This window comes from Notechis scutatus, chromosome 4, assembly GCF_049901735.1.
Source record: "Notechis scutatus isolate UNSWTSFEM ecotype Mainland chromosome 4, rNotScu1.2, whole genome shotgun sequence".
Lineage (NCBI taxonomy): Eukaryota > Metazoa > Chordata > Lepidosauria > Squamata > Elapidae > Notechis > Notechis scutatus.
In genome coordinates, this window is record NC_142012.1 from 7,810,979 (window position 1) to 7,830,422 (window position 19,444).

The 19,444-nt window shown below is 54.7% G+C and overlaps 1 protein-coding gene across 1 annotated transcript; it reads right to left on the bottom strand.

Moving 5' to 3' along the window:
• Positions 1 to 5,402: 5,402 nt before the first annotated feature.
• On the bottom strand, positions 5,403 to 14,962 carry DQX1 (DEAQ-box RNA dependent ATPase 1). Its single transcript, XM_087965746.1, has 11 exons — positions 14,394 to 14,962; positions 12,903 to 13,096; positions 10,489 to 10,864; positions 9,951 to 10,191; positions 9,075 to 9,173; positions 8,826 to 8,984; positions 8,429 to 8,620; positions 8,212 to 8,337; positions 7,337 to 7,527; positions 6,809 to 6,999; positions 5,403 to 6,369 (listed from the first exon to the last, which is right to left on the bottom strand). Exons 1-11 carry the CDS (start codon positions 14,631 to 14,633, stop codon positions 6,192 to 6,194), a joined length of 2,187 nt encoding a protein of 728 aa, XP_087821872.1. The 5' UTR covers positions 14,634 to 14,962; the 3' UTR covers positions 5,403 to 6,191.
• Between the last annotated feature and the right edge of the window lie 4,482 nt (positions 14,963 to 19,444).

Sequence of the window (19,444 nt, forward strand, 5' to 3'; positions counted from 1 at the left end):
AGCATGAGAGAGCCATGAGAAAAAAGAGAGGACGCGGCCCAACCGTGCCACCGTGAGAGGAAACCGCCTTGCAGAGGCTCCGTGGAGATGTGGGTCGAGTGGCAAACATGACTTCCCCTCTTCTCAAGATTGGCTGGGGGCCATAGAACCTGGAAAGCTGGCTTGGGGGGCCTGCATGGGAGACAGTTTTGGAGTAGGTACCTGAAAGAAGTGAGGTTTGCTTGCGGTTGAATGACTGATTGTATCAGAGGCGGCATTCAGCAGGTTCTGACCAGTTCTGGAGAACGGGTAGCGGAAATTTTGAGTAGTTTGGAGAACCGGCAAATGCCACCTCTGACTGGAGATTTACAAGTATCCTTCCCCTGCCACACCCACTAAGCCACGCCCACAGAACCGGTAGTAAAAAAAATGGAATCCCACCACTGGATTGTATTGTATGTTGCCCCAAGTGGCTGTAGAGCTGGGTGGCCTTATACGTTCTAAATCAGAGGTCTCCAACCTTGGCATCTTTAAGCCTGGCGGACTTCAACTCCCAGAATTCTGCAGCCAGCTGACTGTGGAATTCTGGGACTTGAAGTCCACCAGGCTTAAAGTTGCCAAGGTTGGAGACCCCTATTCCAGATCAACCTTGGCAAGTTTAAGACTGGTGGACTTCACCTCCCAGAATTCCTGAGCTAATGTGACTGGAGGAGGAATTCTTAAAGCTCAAAGTTCTAAATAAAGGAAAAAGAAGGAAGACCAGATTTATCGAAAGACGAGGCTCTCCAAAGGATTCATTGAGGAAACACTCAGGAATCTGGCAGGAGGGTCAGGGGCAAGAGGTCCTTTGTGGTGGGTACGTTAGCCCAGCCTGGAGAGGGAATTTCCTCCAGAGCCTGTTTGTTTCCTTCCCCGAAGAAGGAGGCTGCAAGTGTTCAGACAATTGTCCCCTTCTCTGGGCAGGGAAAGTAAGGAGAGGGAGGCAGGCCTGACCTCCCCCCCGCCATCTATCATGGGAGGTGGGGAAGTTTGGAGACGGGGTGCTTACAGGGAGACAGCGGCACCCAGAAGACAAAAGCCAGTCAGAGGAGGCCATGGAGAAGAGCTCAGGGTCCCTGGGCCTTCAGGAGGCCTGGAGGAAGAGCAGCTATGAGCCTCAGGAGAAACTGGTCCCAGAGGGCCAGAGCAGACCATGGTTGGCTGGATGGCCTTTCCAAGAGAAGTCCGGCTGACAAAGAGACTGGAAGACTCAACAAAGCCTCGAAGCGACTAGGAATGCTAGGCAGGTAAGTGAGAGAGCTGGAGCCACCTGAGATGCGTTCTCCATCAAAGGATGTTCTGCCTCCTTGTGCTGGTTAGACAGTATATAGTTAGTTTGGGAATGAGAGCTGTCCCCTTAAGGGAATGCTTCATGGGAAATGTAGTTCATGCCTCTTGGGAGATGTAGTTCATGTCATGTGGTCACATCTGTAATCCTGATTGGTCACTGGATTGATTTCTGGTGGGCTGAGAGAGATTTTTGGGCATTATCACCTGGACCCCAGCATATGCTGGAGTCTTCCTTGATATAACACTTATGGGATGAAAATAACCATTTTTTCACACTATCGAGGCAACTATTGAGGCAAAGATTGGACATTAGATGAATCTCAACATAACTGTGAGTTATACTTTAAGGATGCCTGATATAATCCAATAAAATGAACTTTGCATGGAAGTCTTTGTAGTGTTGGACTGCTTGTCTCTATTCAGCCAAAAATTGGAGACAAGAAACTCCAAAAAGATACAATGCCACCACTTTGCTAAGCTGAGTTCTGGATTCTGAGCTGGAAGATTTCTACCAAGATGTGAAAAGTAGGAAGAATGTGTTCGGAAGAGCCTCGGGAACCTGTCGGCTGTCGTTTGTGTCAGAGAAGCCATCAAAGAACAGAAGCTCCTCCGTAGGAAGAAATGTGACTTGAAACAAAATTTGGGGGGAAAAAGGAGATACGCTCGGCGAGGGCAAGTAAGGCTCCATGCCTCTTAAAGAGGATCACCCAGTAGCCAAAAGGAGGGATAACTTCACCTGCACACAGAGGTCACCTGTGGAATTTAGCTGCCAGAAGATGAAGCAGGAAGCAAGACCAAGGAGCAAGGAGGTGAGGCGAGGTGACAAAGTCAACCTGTGGCTCCCCAGTCCTGTCTGGGGGACGGCTGACTGGCTACTGCCGGACAAGGCTCTTGGTAGCTCCACTTCGGCAGTCTTTGGGTGTCTGCAGGCCCTCTCGCTTCGGACTCCTTCCCCAGCCACTCCTAAGGTCAGGCAGTGGGGCCGCTGTGGTCTGCAGGGCCAAACTCTCCTGCTTGGGATTCCCCCTGCTCTTGGCTCCTTCTGCCAGGAGAGAAAACCATGGTGGGGTTGGGGAAGTCCCTACCCTTTGCAGAGTGGAGTTACAAAGCTTTGAGGGCCTAGTGTCACCTTAAAAATTCCAGCCTCCCTCCCTCCCTCCCTGGGGTAGCCTTGACTGCCTTTTTGCAGCCCCCAGGCCCATCCCCTGGCTGCTGCTTCCCTTGCTCTGCTCAGGGGTCCAGGGAAGGTGCCAGGGGCCCTCGAGGCACCACACAAAGGCACCGGAAGCCATGGGAGAACTACCGCGAAGCCTCCCCTGGGAGCAAAGCTAGGGAAGGGGAGGCCCCGAGGGTTTCTTGGTCCACACGTCCAGCTGGCCCAGCAGAAGGCAGCCGCAGGGCCCAGGATGTGGGCACACAAAGGAGGCACGTTTCTGCCAGTCATCAGGCAGACAGGACTTATGGCAGCCCCGGAAGAGAGAACACAAGAGGAAACTTTCCTTTTGGGGGCGGGGCGGGGATCGCATTCACCTGACCCTCTGAAATCTTTATGCTGCAACCAGACCCCTAACCCAAAAGAGGCATCTCACCCTGTTGCCAACGGTCCCCAAACTTGGCCACTTGAAGACTTGTGGACTTCAACTCCCAGAATTCCTCAGCCAGCATAGCTGTCTGGGGAATTCTGGGAGTTGAAGTCCACAAGTCTTAAGGTGGCCAAGTTTGGAGACCCCCTGCTTGAGGCCACAACATGGCTGTCATGCTGGCTGAGGAATTCTGGGAGTTGAAGTCTACAAGTCTTAAATACCCATTGGCCCATGGGCCCCCTCTGCAGCTGCCCTCCTCTGGATGCCAAGAGAGAACAAGGGAGGGGGTCCCAGGGGCCAATGGCCGTAGGTCCGGGCAGGGAGCGTCTCCTCAGCCAAACGAGGGGTTCGGTGGGTTTGGTGAAGAACAAGGAGTTTCCCGTGTGATCTTTTACGGGATCTTTTTTATTTTTTGTTTACACCCGCCCCCCTCTGCCTTCCTCGAACTGCTTACGAACGTAGACTCCTATCTGTGGTTTCTCATCCGCCCCCTCAAGGAAGCCCGGCCTCATGGAAAGCAGGCCTTGGAGATAAGAGCTCCGGAGATAAGGGCTCCGTGAGGGCTGCCTTGGGGTTTCCTCAGCCAGGGGCTCTTCCAGTGGCCCACGACCGAGGGCGTCATTTGGCCCAGGAAGTGCTGAGCTCAGCAGCAGCAGGCACCCCGAGTGGAGGAAGGCCAAGATCCTGCCCCTCCCACCCTGCCCATTCCCCGAGGGCCTCTTCTCCCCTTGGCACTGCCTGAGGGCAGGTGGCACCACCTGGGGCCTGCGAGGAGACGGAGGCTCTCCGGCTTCTCGAGGGTGCTGTGAGAGTCGCTTTGGCAGCCTGGGTTCTGCCCAAGGGCTGGATCAGGACAGGGCAGCCTTCACCGATCAGGTGGCCCCATTCGCTTGTGCTGGCCCAGGAGCAATGCTGACTGGCTAGGAGGGTGGGGCGCTTCTGCAGGTCTTTGTCCCGCCGGGCAGCCTAGTCAACAAAGGCCCGGAAGCAGGGCTGGGCTGCTGGGGGGGTTTGCAGGGGTTCGGGAGAGCCCCTAGCTAAGATTCTGTGCAGTTCAGAGAACCCCCCCCAAATCCTGCCCCCCCCACCCAGGAGTCCCCATGTGGCCCGTTTTGGATACAGGTAAGTGCAAGGTGCGCACAGAGGTTCAGGGAGGGCAAAAAAAAGCAGGCCTCCTGGAAGTTTGGGAAGGCCGGAAACGGGCCTGTTTCCAGAGAGCCTCCAGAGCCCAGGGGAGGCCATTTGCACCCTCCTGGAGGCTTGAGGAAAGCCTCCGGAGCCCGGGGAGGGTGAAAATCCACTCCCCGTGGTGCAGGAGGCTGACTAGGCCACACCCACCATGGCCACGCCCACCCAGCAACGGGGCAGAGAACGCTTTGCTAAAATGTTTGAAGCCCATCAGAAGGGCGCTGACTGCCCAGGTTCAGACTCCAGCGAGCTCTGGTTTGGCCTCCCAGCAGGTCTGCCTCTGTCACAAGCGCTGTCTGCCCCAGGCCTGCCCAGCCAGGGGGTCAAAGGGGAGGAGGGGCTGAGGGCAGCTGCCACCGTTCCCTGTCCCTCCCCTTCACCTGATCCAGCAGGGGAATGCCAAGCGCAAGATGGCTGCAGACAGACTGTGTGGCAGAATGGAGTCCTTACATGCCCTGGGCATTCAATTCGCACCCAGCCCTCCCCCCCCCAACCCCAGTGAACCACGCAGGAAACTCTACAGCCCTCTTCAAGCAGACCCACGGATGTTATTCCCACGCAGGGCCCCAGGCGGTCCCCGACCGATAGCCCAATTCCCAGCCAGGAGCCTTTCTTGGGCATGCATCTCTACTCCCCGCCCATATTTTGTCTTTCTATCTGGCACTTTGGTGGCCCACCAGCCCCCCCACCCTCCAGTCCCAAATCCACACCAGACCCGCAATGGATGTGTAAAAGAATTTAATTCCTACAAGCAGGATTATCCAGAGCAGCAGAGCAATGGAGGCCAGGCCCCACAGAGCCTGCTGGCCTTTGCCCTACACTCTCCATATATCCACTGGTCCTGAGTAGGGCGGGGGGCATGTGCTGTCTAGACAGTTTATAGTTAATGGGATTTTGGATATTTAGGAATTGAGAGCTGTCCCCTTAAGGGATATGCATCATGGTAAATGTAGTTAAGGTATCCTGGGAAATGTAGTCCATGTCATGTGGCCACATCTGTAACCCTGATTGGTCACTGAATTGACCCTTGGTGGGTTGGGGGAGGTTTCTTCACTCTTGCCTGAACACACAGCCTCGTGGTAGCAGCTCTACCCGCTGCCTCTACGATATGGGATGAAAGCGATAACCATCTTTTTACCCATAAAGACAGATATGCCAAGGATCGGACATTTAAGAAGAACCTCATCATAACCGTGAGTGGATAAGGATGCCTTTCTTGGGCATGCATTCCTACTCCCCACCTATATTTTGTCTTTCTATCTGGCACTTTGATGGCCCACCAGCCTCCCTCCCTCCAGTCCCAAATCCACACCAGACCCACAATGGATGTTTAAAAGAATTTAATTCCTACAAGCAGGATTGTCCACAGAGCAGCTGGGCAACGGAGGCCAGGCCCCACAGAGCCTGCTGGCCTTTGCCCTACACTCTCCATATACCCACTGTTCCCAAGTCGGGCAGGGGGAGGGGTACATGGAACACTTTTGAGGCACATACAGAAAAGGCAAGAGCCGTACCCCAGGCTCCCCCCCTCCCCCGTTCACAAAACACTCTGGATAGTCAGCAGGGACCCCCGCTGAAGCTAAAACCAAGGGAGGAGGAAGTATAAGCCCCACCCTCCGCTTCTACAAACTGCTCAAAAGGGAAAGGATCCCTTTGGAGAATCTGGGGTGGGTAGGGATCTAGGGGGTCTCCAGGATCTACAGCACCCGCCCCCCCAAAGCAGACTAGTGGGGTACCCCACTGCTTGCCAAGGCACCCAATTGAAGAGCAGATCGCCAAGGTGAACAAAGACAGCCCACCTGTCTTATGCCTTTCTCTCTGAGTGTCCCCCCAAAAGGCCATCAGGCCCCAGAAGAGATCCACAGCCGGCTGTCTCTGCCCACATGGAAGCAGCCCCTACTTCCCTCCCCAGCTAAAATGCGGTCCTGAAAACAGCCCGTTTGGGGCTCCCCTGTCCTGCCCTGCCTCTCTTCTTCTACCCAGGAGCCTAGCAGGCATGCAGATGGCCTCAGCCATGCCCTGGGGGAGACCTGGGCAGCCCCCAGCAGTTCCAAAGCCTCCGGGCGCCTGCAGCGGCCATGAACTCAGCCATCTTCCCTTCTTCCGCCAGGGTCACTGCAGCACACAGGGATCTCCCGCATCCTCAGCCGCTTTGGGGGTCTGGGGGTTCTCCCCTTGATCCGGGAGGGGGGCATCCTCCGCCAGCTTCCCCCGCAGCTCCATCAGCAAGTCCCGGCTCTCGCTGGGGGGCAAATTGCTCAGGAAGTATTGGGGAGCCAGTTCAGCCACACTAGAGACAAAGGAAAATGTGGACCTGGGCTGAGCATTGGTGCATCACACAGAGTTCCCCTAAGACTGGTCAGTCTCCGCTCCTTTGGGAGGGGGAGAGCACAGAGAACGTGCACACACACACACATCGCCCCCAGGGGTGGGATTCTCCCGGTTTGGGCGAACCCCTAGCTCTGATGCTCAGCTGGCTCCAAACCGGTTTGGTCCAACAATCATGTGGGCCCGCCTGCCCACTCCTGCGCTGCACTCACCTGTACCTGCTCGGCTGATTTGCGTGGCAGAGCGGATCGCCGCGCCTCAGCTGTGTTACTTCCCCGAAGTAACATTGAAGGGAAGTAATTTTGAAAGCTGTGTACGCGCGCAAAGCGCACGATTAGCAAACCGGTCGTTACACCGGCAGCATCCCACCACTGCCTGCCCCCGCCCAAGGGGAAGCTTACAATTCTGGCGGGATCTCAGAGACGATCCTCAGGCAGTTGTCCTGGGAGACAGTGAATTCGTGGTAGAGCACCCAAGAGGGAGGCCGTGGGGGTGGGCGGCGCAGTCGATAGCAGCAGCTGGGGGGCAGCTGGGCCAAGTGCTTGTGGGTCAGCAGCAGGTAGTTGCCTGAGCCGTCGATGTCCCGGGCGACCTGCACAAGGGGAAGAGGAGCAGTTCTCTCACCCGCGCTAAGAGGCAGCCCCCTCCCGATGGCAGAGCTCTCTGCACCCAAGAGGCCATGGCCTGGGGGTCTCCGTTGGAGTCGGCTGGTGGCTGGCTGTCCTCTCTTGGATCATAGCCCTGGCCATGCCTTGGCTCTCGGCTTGCTGGTGTGCCTGGCAAGTCCCCGTGCCTGATTTCCCCCCCCCTCTGCAGGGACCAACTCCTGCTTCAAGATCCCGCATGTGCCTGCTGGCCCCAAGATGTTGCAGTCTGACCCGGGCAACATTAGGGCTGTGCTGGGGCGGGGGGGGGGGCGGCGGCTCTACCTTGAGGAAGAAGCCAGTGAGGAGGGCTCGCTTCAGCTGCAGGATGTTGCTGTCGCTGCCAAAGGCTGGTGGGGAGACCGGCAGCTCAATCCGCTGCATCACATCCAAGAGCTCTGTCCGAACCGCTCCGGCCAGCTGCAAGGCTGCCTCACTGACCGCGTGTTTCCGACACCAGCTTTCTGGGTCGCTCTCTAAAGGAAAAGGATCTCCAATTAGATCACCAGAATGTTGGAAACGTAAACAGAATTAAGGAACTTACTATCATATGTGGTGGATGTGCCCAGTAGCAAAAAAATATTGGAGGAGGATAAGAAGGTGGATTGAGAAAATAACTGAACGATAAATTAAGTTACAACCAGGTACATTCTTATTAGGCATAATAACAGGAAAATATGACAAAAAAACACAATATCTAATGCTACATTTAATAACGGCGGTTAGAATTGTTTCATGTGCAAAACTGGAAAAATGGTATTATACCATCTGAGGAAAGTGTGATAAAGTATTAGAGTCTGCCAAGATGGATAGGCTGACAATGGAAATAAAAGATAGAGGAGAAACCGAATATTATTTGATTTGGAACACATACTATGATTTGTTAAATAATAGATACAAAAATATTACAGTGAAAAATATATAAAAAGGACTGTGTGTGTGTGTGTGTGTGTGTGTGTGTGTAATTAAAATATATATTAAGCATATGTATACCGATACCGAAAAGTTGCAAAGAATGAAAATGGTGTTATAAAATGAGGAATTTAAAAAAAAAAAAATAACTTTAAAAAATAAAAATAAAGGGAGGAAGGCAGTGTGGGGATGTTTGCTGCTGGTCCTCTACCAACCCCCTCCCCCCGGAGCCTCTGCCTGTCACTCACGCTGGTGGAACGCATTGAAGACATTGATGAGCGTGAAGTGATCCCCGGCTGGGTGGAGCAGAGCCTGCTGCCGCGCCACCACCGCGTCCTCCCAGCGTGTCACCGGAGTCTGGAAACAAGGCCAGGCTGTAGGGAGGAAGATCAGCCGAGCTCAGGAGACCCAGGGAGAAAGGCTGGACAGTGGAGGTCTCGCCTCAGAGGCAGCCCATGCCCGTACCAGTCAGCATGGCGGCCAGAGTCAGCATCTCCTCCACGCAGTCGAACTCGCAGGAGGCCAGGAGGGCCTTGGCTAGCTGGGGATCCAAAGGGAACTCCGACATAATGATGCCCACCTCGGAGAGGTTCCCGTCATCATCCAGGGCAGCCAGATAGTCCAGGTCCTCCAGGGCCTGCATCAAAGACTCAGGGGCTGGCAGGTAGGGGTGGAGAGGTGCCATCAAATCAACAACTACAACACCACACGCAACAGGCATCATATAAATAGCACACGCAGAACGGCCCTACAACGTTGTCCTGGGATACTTAAGATTCGCCTTCATTTGGAGGTCCAATGAAGGGCTGCTGCTGGCCTGGCAGGGACAGCCACCATCCCACCCCCCCCATCCCGTCCACACCTGGCCTGTCGAGAAAGTCACACTGGCCCACGTCCGCAATGTCCAGCCTCTTGAGCAGCAGGATGGGGCGGCGAAGGTCGGCCTCCATGAGGTGAGTGGGGGAGACGGCCGGCAGCCTCTGCTCGTAGCAGGCCTCTGAATAGAGGCGCAAACAGGTCCCTGTGGGGCAGAGCATCGCTTAAGAACGCCTGGGAAGGCCTCTCAGGCCTCTGCCGGAGTAGCCAAACCCCAGGAGGCCCAGCCGCTTACCTGGAGGAGCGCCAGCAGCCCTGAGCCGTCGGGCCTCTGCCTGCCTCCGGCTGATGGGGCGCAACTCCTGTGACGCAGCCCGGATCCGGGGTTGTACACCTGTCCAGAAGAGAGCAGCCAGAGGCTGCTGGGCAAGAGGTGGCCAAAGCAGAAGATTGGGGGGGGGGAGCATCTTCTTTCTCACCCACAGTTGTGGGTGGGAGGAGAGGGCCAAGGGCAGCTACCCCTTGTGGGCTTCTGGGAAAGGGCTGCTGGAGGAACCACGGAATCTGGAGGCGCACCTAGGGCTTGCCGGCCTTCGTTTCTTATCCCACCCAAAGGGAAAGGAAGTGGTGGGATTCAAAAAATTTTTATGACGGGTTCTGTGGGCGTGGCGGGAAGGATTCTGCAAAATCCCCCACCCTCCTCTAACCTGCTTTTCAGCTCTGTTCTCCTGTGCAGGACAACCAAAGAAGACCCAGCCGATCAGCTGGGACTCAGGAGGCAGAGAAGAGATGGGGTTGGCAAGGCCAGTCAGAGGTGGGATTGGCCAGTTCTTTGAACTACTCAAAATGTCTGCTTCTGGTTCTCCAGAACCTGTCAGAACCGGCTGAATCCCACCTCTGAAAGGAACGCTGCCCTTTGATAGATGAAAGCCCCTATAATCTCCCATGCAGACCAAATGGGAGGATTTGAGGTGCCGGAATGCGAGGTGTGCGTGTGTGTCTCTTGGTGTACTTGCCGGGGGACAGGCTAATGGTCAACAGTTCCCAGGCAGCCTTGGCCGGGCTCAGAGCACTGTGAGGCTCATCGGGGGTCTTGGCCTCTGGGCCAGAGGGCAGGCGAGCAACCCCTCACATAAGACCCTCCTCCGCCTTTCTCTCCTGCCCCGGAGACTCACGTTGCGTAGCTCCGTCCCCGTATCGATGACGTGCCTTACGCTGCCCACCGAGAAGGCTGCGTCTGCCAGCCAGTGGGTGACAATGACTCGGCATGCCCGCTCACCCAGGCTGTCCTCATACAACTTCTGGCTGTCCCTCCCCACAGCCGCATGCAGAGGCAGCACCAGCAGGGGTCCCAGGCCGGCCTCTAGGACCGCAGCCTCTGCTCGGAGGGCCTCGCACACCTCCTTGATCTCCTGGGGGAAGAGACACAAAAATGCCCTTTTTTCTTCCACAACCAGAACCCCGCGACCCCACCTGCGACCCCAGGAAGGAGGCTGGCCCTTCAACTGGACACAGTGCCTCTTGATCTACGTGGTGCGTAGCCCATCTGCCTCTCTAGCTTCCTCACAGGGTGGCCTCACTCTGTCCCCTCTTGCAAAGTGGCCAAGAGATCCCCCCCACTAAATGCCACCCAAGGGTCCTAAGCCTTCCTGCCACACTGCTTTTACGGGCAGCTTCTGCACCATGCCGGCCTCTGCCCAAAGACTCACCTGCTCACTGGCCATGAAGACCATCACGTCGCCAGGTTCCTTTTGTCGATGAAGCTCCAGCACGGCTTGGCAGGCAGCAGGCACATGGCCCCCTGGGAGGGGGTCTCTGTAGGTCAAGCGTGGCGCGGGGCCAAGGCCCGGGACCCTCACCACGGGGGCATCCTGGTAGAACTGGCACAGCTGCTCTTCCAGGAGAGGCTCGGTCACCACCACCAAGCGGAGATCCGGGCGCTGGTGCTGCACGTCCTTGAGCAGCCCCAGGAGCAGCTCCGTGGCCACCGTGCGCTCCTGAGCTTCGTCTAGCACCACCACCCCGTACTGCCGCAGAAGGGGGTCCGAGGTCATCTCTTGCAACAGGACTTCGTCCAAGCAGAACCTGCAACACAGGAGTTGGGCAAGTGGAGCAGCCGGCCGGGACAGGGGCTCTTCTGCTGGGAGGCAACCTCTAGAGGCGTCTTGTTTGGGTCTTTCGGCTAAGCCCCAAAGCCAGCGTCTGCACCGTCTGCCCCCCAAAGGTTCCAATAGAAGAGGGACACGCATCCGCTTCCCCACCAGCCAGGGGCCAGAGGAGCCCATCCGCCTGAACACCCCACAGAAAGAGGGAGCTGGGGAGGATGGGGGCCCTGTCAGCCATGCCAGGTTCCCGTAGCCCCTTCAGAGTAACTGAGGTGCCACCACAAAAGGAGAGGCCTCTTTTGATAGACCAAAGTTTTTGCACTTCTACTTATGATGATCCCTTAGGGAGCTTGTTGGTCTGGGCGGGGTCTTCAAACTTGACAGCTTTAAAACGGGTGGACTTCCACTCCCAGAATTCCTCCTCCAGTCGTGTTAGCTCAGGAATTCTGGGAGTGGAAGTCCACCCGTCTTAAAGCTGTCAAGTTTGAAGACCTTTGTGATAGATGATGGATGGATGGGTGGATGGTAGATATAGATATGGATGGATGATAAATAGATATGGATGGATGGATGGACAGTAGATATGGATGGATGGATGGGGAGACAATAGAAGATGGACAGATAGATGATAGACCAAGGGTCTTCAAACTTGACAGCTTTAAGAATTGTGGACTTCCACTCCCAGAATTCCTCCTCCAGTCATGTTAGCTCAGGAATTCTGGGAGTGGAAGTCCACCAGTCTTAAAGCTGTCAAGTTTGAAGACCTTTGTGATAGATGATGGATGGATGGGTGGATGGTAGATATAGATATGGATGGATGATAAATAGATATGGATGGATGGATGGACAGTAGATATGGATGGATGGATGGGGAGACAATAGAAGATGGACAGATAGATGATAGACCAAGGGTCTTCAAACTTGACAGCTTTAAGAATTGTGGACTTCAACTCCCAGAATTCCTCCTCCAGTCATGTTGGCTCAGGAATTCTGGAAGTTGAAGTCCACAAGTCTTAAAGCTGTCAAGTTTGAAGACCCTTGGTCTGGGGCAGTGGTGGAATTTAATTTTTTTTTACTACCGGTGGGCGTGGCTTGGTGGGCGTGGCAGGGGAAGGATACTGCAAAATCCCCGTTCCCTCCCCACCCCACTAACCTGCTTTCCAGCTCCGTTCTGTGTAGGGCAACCAAAGACCCAGCCAATCAGCTGGGACTTGGGGGGCAGAGAATAGAGTGGGGTGGGGCCAGTCAGAGGTGGGATTGGTCGGTTCTCCAAACTACTCAAAATTTCTGCTACTGGTTCTCCAGAACCAGTCAGAACCTGCTGAATACCACCTCTGGTCTGGGGGCTTTTTGCTAGCTGGCAACTGCCTGGAGAAGCCCCAATGGCTTCCTTAGTGGTGTTTTCAGGTGTGCTTGCCCTGACCTCGTCCTTCCCAGGGCTGAGCGGAAGAGGCTGCTTCCAAGTGCCCCAGGTGGCTTATTGTCGAGGGGTCTGCCTTGGGGGTCTCTTGGTTTCTAAACTACTTCCAGTACCCAGTCATGCGTCAGTATTCTCCTTTCTGCATTTTTTCTTTCTTTCTCTGATGGTAATAATGTTAACAATAGTAACACTTTTCCTTTAAGCCAAGGCCGGGTTTATCTGACTCCACCCCTCGTAAATCAATGGCGTCAGAGAAACGGAAATGCCCCACCAAAGTCTTGAATCCACTGGACTGGGGGTCTCCAACCTTGGCAACTTTAAGACTTGTAGACTTCAACTCCCAGAATTCCTCAGCCAGCTTTTCCAGGTTGGCGATCACTCTCCATCCAGTGCAGGGGTCACCAACCTGGAAAAGCTGGCTGAGGAATTCTGGGAATTGAAGTCTACAAGTCTTAAAGATGCCAACAGTGGGCAGTTGATAGAGTCCTGGGGAGCTCCTCATCCTGCCTGGATGTCCAGGGCCAACACATGCAGTGTCAGTCAAGACGAACGAGGCCCCGACATGGACACGGCTCCCAGGCAAAGGGGTCCCACTGACCTGAGCAGGGTCTCTGAGACGCAGCAGTCCTCGTGGGGCACGCAATAGCCCACCTCGTGGCCCACATTGAGGTCCATCTCATCTGCCACACGCAGGGCCAGGCTGAGGGCTGCCAAACTATGAGGCTGGGTGCAGACTACTCGGCCGTGGGCAAACTGCACCGAGAGGGCTTGCTCTGCGCACCACTGGGGCACCTGGGAAGAGAGGAGGGGGTCAGTGCACAAGCCAGCCTCCCCCCCCAGCTGATCAGATACAAGCCTAACCCTAACCAATAGGTCTTGCATTTTGAGCCGTCTCTACTCAGGGGATCCACTAATGCAGGGATCGCCAACCAGTGGGCTGGGGACCACTGGTGGTCCGCGAGAAAATTTTGGTGGTCCACAGAGAAATGTCACCCCCAAAGCAATTAATCCAGGCTGCAGGGGAATACAAGGCTTGCGTCGGTTGCATTGCAAACAACACGAGGGGAGGGGGGAAAGGATGGAAGGGGGGGAACTTGCCCCACTCATCCCACATGCCTCGCCTGGCCACTGGGCTGCTTCTTTTTGCTTCTTTCTTCTGCCTTTGGCTGCATGCAAGGAAAGCAGCAAAAGTCTTCCTTTCTCTCCCCCAAACTCTGCCAGAACTGAGTCTTTGGGACCCTGCAAGGCGTCCTGCTCCAAGAGGCTGCTCTGTCGCAACAAGTCTCACAAAGACTCGTTTCTGGCGGACTTTGGGGGAGAGAAAGAAAGACTTCTGCGGCTTCTGCTGCTTTCCTTGCATGAAGTCAAAAGTCTCTCTCACCCCCTGAGAACAGAGCTGGAGACGGTATCCTGCGATCCCAAATAAAGAACGGATCATCGATTGGTAGGAAAACGGGGGTGGGGAACTCTCCTGCAGACTTTTTTGGGGATTTTTCCCAGGGTCTCTGGACCGCGGGATTTAAAATGATGAGTTTGGTGGTCCCTGAGGTCCAAAAGGTTGGCCTGCACAAATGCGCAAAGTCCATCCTTAGCTCAGTTCCATCCCCCCAACTCTTAAAGAAAGGCAGCTGAGAAGCTGCACAGACCAGCTACAAAACTCTGCCCGGCCTCGCCTTCAGGCCCCTGCAAGGCTCTCCTCCCAGGCAGCGGCCGGGGCACGTCTTGGTGATTCCACCTCAAAGGCCACCCCACGGCGGGGCTCCACACCCCGAACCTGGGAAGTCCGTGGCGACGGGCGGCCCAGACTCTGGAGCCACGTCACCCGGCACGGGCTGGGCCAGGGCTTGGCCGGCAAGGCGGCTCGGAGACTCCCGACTCCCGTTTTCACTCCGGTCTCCGCCCGCCTCGTCTCGCCCCGCCAGGGGAGGGAAGGAAGGCCCCGCCCGGGCAAAGATCCCATCGACGCGGCTAACTTGCCGAGGCCAGAAGCGCCTCGCCCAGCCGCGCCTCACCGTCCCGGCCTGCCCGACGGGGAATTGCCGCCCACTGGACGCCCCCCGCCCCCCGGCTCCTCGGCGGCCACGCTGACCTGCGTGCTCTTGCCGGTGCCCGGCTCGCCCGAGACCAGGACGAGGCCGGCGCTGCTCTCCAGCTGCTCCAGGAAGGCGAAGCGGGCGGCCCAGATGGGGAGGCGGCGGCGGCGGCTCAGCAGCTCGTAGTAGCGGGAGGAGAAGGGCAGCCCGTCGAAAGGGTTCACCTCCAGGTCGCCGCTGCCGCCGCCGCCGCCCGCCGCTTCCTCCGCCTCGTCCTGCAGCAGCAGAGCCGCCATGGTAGCGCGGCCGAGGCCTGGCTCCCGGGATCCCGCGCGAGGGGCGGCGGGCTGCTGCTGCTGCTGGAGGCCGGCCCGGCCCCTTCCCCAGCCCGGCAGCGGCGGCTTCCTGCGCTCCCGCCCGGACTGGCCCGCCTCCACCTGCCGCGGGCTCGGGCGGGCGGGTCTCTCGCGCAGCGTCACCTCGCGCCTCGGCAAGGCTGCGGAGATGGGCGGGGCCTAGGGCGCCACGCCACGCCCCTTCGCGTCACGCACACCTGGCCGGGTGGCGGTGGCCGAAGCCTGTCGGATGCGCGAGTCCGGCCGCGCGGCCAACGCTGCAAACGGGCTTGTGGGTGGGGGGGGTGGGGGGCAGCGAAGGCGGGGCTGTCCGCTCTGCGTGGTTCATCGCCGCCGGCCGCACCTGCCGGGTCAGGAAACAGGCGGCGGATTAGCCAAAAGCAAGCCGGAAGAAAGCTTTTTAGCTTGGCCACCCCGGCGCTCCCTTTTTGCAAAGCTCCGTCCGAGGCAGGTGTGGCGGAGGAGGATGGACGCGCTTCGTGGTCGGCCCACACATTCACTCTCCAAGCGCTGAGGACACGCGTGAAAGGGAGACCAATGCTTAGTTGCTCTAAACCAGAGGTTCCCAAACTGGGCCACTTGAAGACTTAGGGATTTCAAACAAAATACCCTATAATATTGATATAAGAGTAAAAACGATACATTGTAATAATATGTTATATTGGATGATGATGGAATGAATGGCGTCATGAACTAGGCATTGTAAAAGTAGAGACTTGCTCAAAAAGAATGCTATGAATTTATAACTAAAGTCTAATATTGGTTTGATAACAATATAATATGACATTGGTAGTTGACCTGTATAATATGAATGTTAATTTAAGGTTAGGAGGGAAAGACTGTTAATATTGTGCACAAGAGATATGTACCAACTGACACACTGCACAAGGAAAGATGGTTTTGGGTTTTGGGTTTATGTTTGTGTTTATCTATGTTGTTAAAATAAAATAAAAATAATTCAAACAAAAAAGACTTATGGATTTCAACTCCCATAATTCTCCAGCCAGAATTAAAGTCCACAAGTCTTAAAGTTTGCCAAGTTTGGGGACCTCTGCTCTAAACTTACTTTTGGCAGGTATGGAGGGAAGGGAGGAAAGCATGTGGGTGGTTTGCAGCTGCTGATGGATAACCTTCCCCCAAAAAAAAAAAAAAAAAAAAAAAAAAACTCCTTTGGATCACAGCCTTCGTTTCCTAGAGACAGCATCTGAAGCTCATCCCCTTCTTAAGAGGGACCCACCGGATGCAAGCGCCTCAGGAGAACCAGGCCGGGTTTAGTGGGAAGAGCCCTTCCCTGCCCTTCCCATGCTGGAGTCAGTTCTGACCTTCTGGACCCAGAACACGCTCTGGGGCCACTTTCAGTTGGCCGGCTGGTCTCACAGGAGGGAAGATGAGAGTTTTTTCTGTGGTCATTGTAAGGCAGGGATGGTCACACTTGACAGCTTTAAGACTTGTGAACTACAACTCCCAGAATTCCTCCTCCAGTCATGTTAGCTCAGGAATTCTGGGAGTTGAAGTCCACAAGTCTTAAAGTTGCCAAGGTTGGAGACCCCTGGCCTAGTTAGCCTCCTGCACCATGGCAGTTGGGGGGGGGGCATATTTGCCCTCTCCCGGCCCTGGAGGCTTTCCTCGAGCCCCCAAGAGAGTGAAAATGGCCTCCCTGGCCTCCGGAGGCTCTCTGGAAGCCGGAAACGGGCCCATTTCCAGCCTTCCTGAACTTCTGGGAGGCCCGTTTTTAATCCCTCCCCAAACCTCTCCACATGCCCTATATCCAAAACCGGCGGCGTGGGGACTTCTGGGAGGGGAGGGGTGGGTGGGGCCAGCCAGGAATGGGATTTGGGGGGTCCTCTGAACTACACAGAATCTTAGGTAGGGGCTCTCCTGAACCCCTGCGAACCCCCAGCAGCCCAGCCCTGGCTCTGCTTAAACAAGTTCCATCTGTTCGATGCTTGTCACTTACCTCCCGCTTGGAGTGATGAGGGGCCCTTGGCCACTTGAAAACAGAAAGAACCCGAGGTCTGGTGACACCAGTTGTCCTTTCCCTCAGTGAAGGACACAATTCAGCTGGGCAATACTCTCTCTAGGTAGAGCCAGTTGAACAGTTGCACCTGGTGGACATTCAGCCATGGTTCCAGAGCAAGTGAGGGGGGGAAGGTTGCCATGGGGAAATGTGGGACCCTGAGTTGCTCAAGCTGTTCTGAGGTCTTGCCACGCCCACCAAGCCATGCCCACCTACCGACTCCGTGGGTGACTCAGATGCAGAGCAGGTATTGAGCAGGTTCAGTAGTGGGGAACTGTTGACCATTAGCCCTGGACGGGCACTGAGCCCATTGGGATAACTGAGGCACCTGTGGATGTCCTGGTAGCCTCTTTGGAAGGCGGAGCCAGCAGGGCAAACAGCCAAGGAGCCTGTCCCCCTGCAAGTACACACACACACACACACACCTTGCATTCCAGCACCTCAAATCCTCCCATTTTGTCTGCATGGGAGATTTCAGTGGCTTTCATGCAGGCCACGAGAAAGGGAGCGTTCCTTTCAGAGGTGGCATTCAGCAGATTCGGACCATTTATGGAGAACCGGAAGCGGAAATTTTGAGTAGTTCAGAGAACCGGCCAATCCCACCTCTGACTGGCCCCGCCAACCCCATCTCTTCTCTGCCTCCCATTGAGTCCCAGCTGATCGGCTGGGTCTTCTTTGGTGGCCCTGCACAGGAGAACGGAGCTGGAAAGCAGGTTAGTGGAGTGGGGAGAGAATGGGAAGGCAGGGGCTGGTGGGAAGCACTGGGCAAGCGGTAGCAGGGGATGGGTGGGTGAAAACAGCTTGTTTCAACTGCAACACAGGAGCCCAAAGGCCAGATGTTTGCCGTATAGCTCGTCAGATGCTGAGATCAAGACTGGCCCCCTTTTCCTGTTCTGTGTTGGCCAGACCGCAGCTAAAATGCTGTGACTGGTTCAGTTTTGGGAAGGACAGCTGGATAACGCCTGCACCATCTTTGCCCAGACAAGGCCTCCAACCAGGGCGGCTTTCCTTTCCTGCAAAAAGCGGCTGGGGCGAGGCGTTTTGTTCCTGGGGCAAAGGACTCTTTGATGTCCACTGCTCTGGAGGGGCTGTCCATACCTCAGTTCCTGGAAGGGCACGTGCTCCGTTTCCTGGGCCACAGGCTCAGGGGTTACTCACTGGGAAAATGGCAACATCCTGAACATCAGGGACTCTTGACCCTCAGGGGCAACTTGGAAGTTCTTTAAAATGTCAGACGTAAGAAGAGAAAATATCCAAGAAGGAATTGGGGAGAAAAAAATCTTTTATTTTAAATACTTAGCGGGATACCTATGTGGTCGGGCTTAGGAAAATAAGGGTGGGGGGAGGCAGAATTCTGCCTCTGCCTACCAGCATCCATCGGTATTTATCTGGCTAGCATCCTGTCAGTGTGTGAGTTGAGGGCGGTTTGGAAACTGAAACAGTATTTACTGTGTGAGCAAGGAGACAGCAAGGAGACTGGGCGTGGCTTAGCTTAACTGTTCTGGACTAAAGCTGCTTGGTGCTCTGAACCTGAAATTCTTCTCCTCTGCTTGTGTTTTGCATTTGGAACAGATTTCTTTTCAGGTGGGGAGGGGGGAGAATTCCTTAGCATCAGAGCGTGTTAATAATAATATAGGAAATACTAATGCTCTGGTGGTCATTTCAAAAAATCCTTTCTTAGCGAGCATCTTAGAAGACAAGAGAAACATATGTGCCAAATGTCAAAGTTTGTGGACTTTACAGTTCTGGAGATTTTGTGATGATGCGTGAGTGGTTATTTCGCTTTTATATATATGGACTGGGGCAACCTGGGAGCAGAGATACAAAAGCAGAATGCAGCCTGTACAACCCGATCCCCTCTGTTTTTTCTGTGAAGCATAAAAGACCCTCTCCAGAGCATTCAGGGAAGAGCCGTTGAAGGAGGGAGGGTTCCAACTGCTGTCCTCCCATCATCTGGATAGATCCTTACTTCCTTTTTAGTTGCAAAATATTTGCATTTTAATGTTTTAAAAATGCTTTTATTTTGCTTAATAAAATTTTAATAACTCTTGACGAATGTATCTTTTCTTTTACGTATACTGACAGTATTTGCACCAGGGCAAATTCCTCGTGTGTCCAATCACGCTTGGCTAATAAAAGGATTCTAATTCTAATTAATTTATTTCACTTTTGAGAGGTGTTCTTTTTTCCTAAGGAGAGATGGCTAGAAGAAATATTTTTCCTTAGTCACAGCCGTAAAGTGGCACTACTTTATGGACATTCGCAATTATATTTTTTACTGCTAGAAAAGCTGACTGGCTGTGTCTTTGGGACACAATGAGGAAGGGGGAAACATTTAAGTGAGGTGACCTGGGGAAGGTGGGGTGGTCGTGGTCATTTCAGAGTCGTGAAACCCAAGCGGGGTATAAGAGGGATCCAAGCTGGAATCCAAGTTATTGGAGAGTGTTGAATTTTTGTTTCCAGATTAGTTTGCATCCGGCACCCTCCTACTCGGTCCTTGAATCTAGCTCAGAAGAAGCATACACACTACTCAGTTCAGCTAGCAAAAACCATCGCTTGGCATTTATTCATCGTTCATCAGAAAGTTAATGGCAGAAATGACACGAAAGGCAAGCAGAATCGGGTGGGGACGGACAGACACACAACTCAAGGACATCAACCAGAAGCAGCAATTTACTAACTTCCATCTCAAAAGCCTCAGAATGCCCCACAGCGAGTGGGAAAATCCTCCCTC

What these genes read in the sequence shown, in the direction of transcription:
- DQX1 (XM_087965746.1), bottom strand. Translation starts at nt 14,633, where the DNA reads ATGGCGGCTCTGCTGCTGCAGGACGAGGCGGAGGAAGCGGCGGGCGGC. An exon ending in GCACCGGCAAGAGCACGCAG is followed by an intron (nt 13,097 to 14,393) that starts GTCAGCGTGGCC and finishes CTCTCTTCCCAG; the next exon opens with GTGCCCCAGTGGTGCGCAGA. An exon ending in GTCTCAGAGACCCTGCTCAG is followed by an intron (nt 10,865 to 12,902) that starts GTCAGTGGGACC and finishes CCTGTGTTGCAG; the next exon opens with GTTCTGCTTGGACGAAGTCC.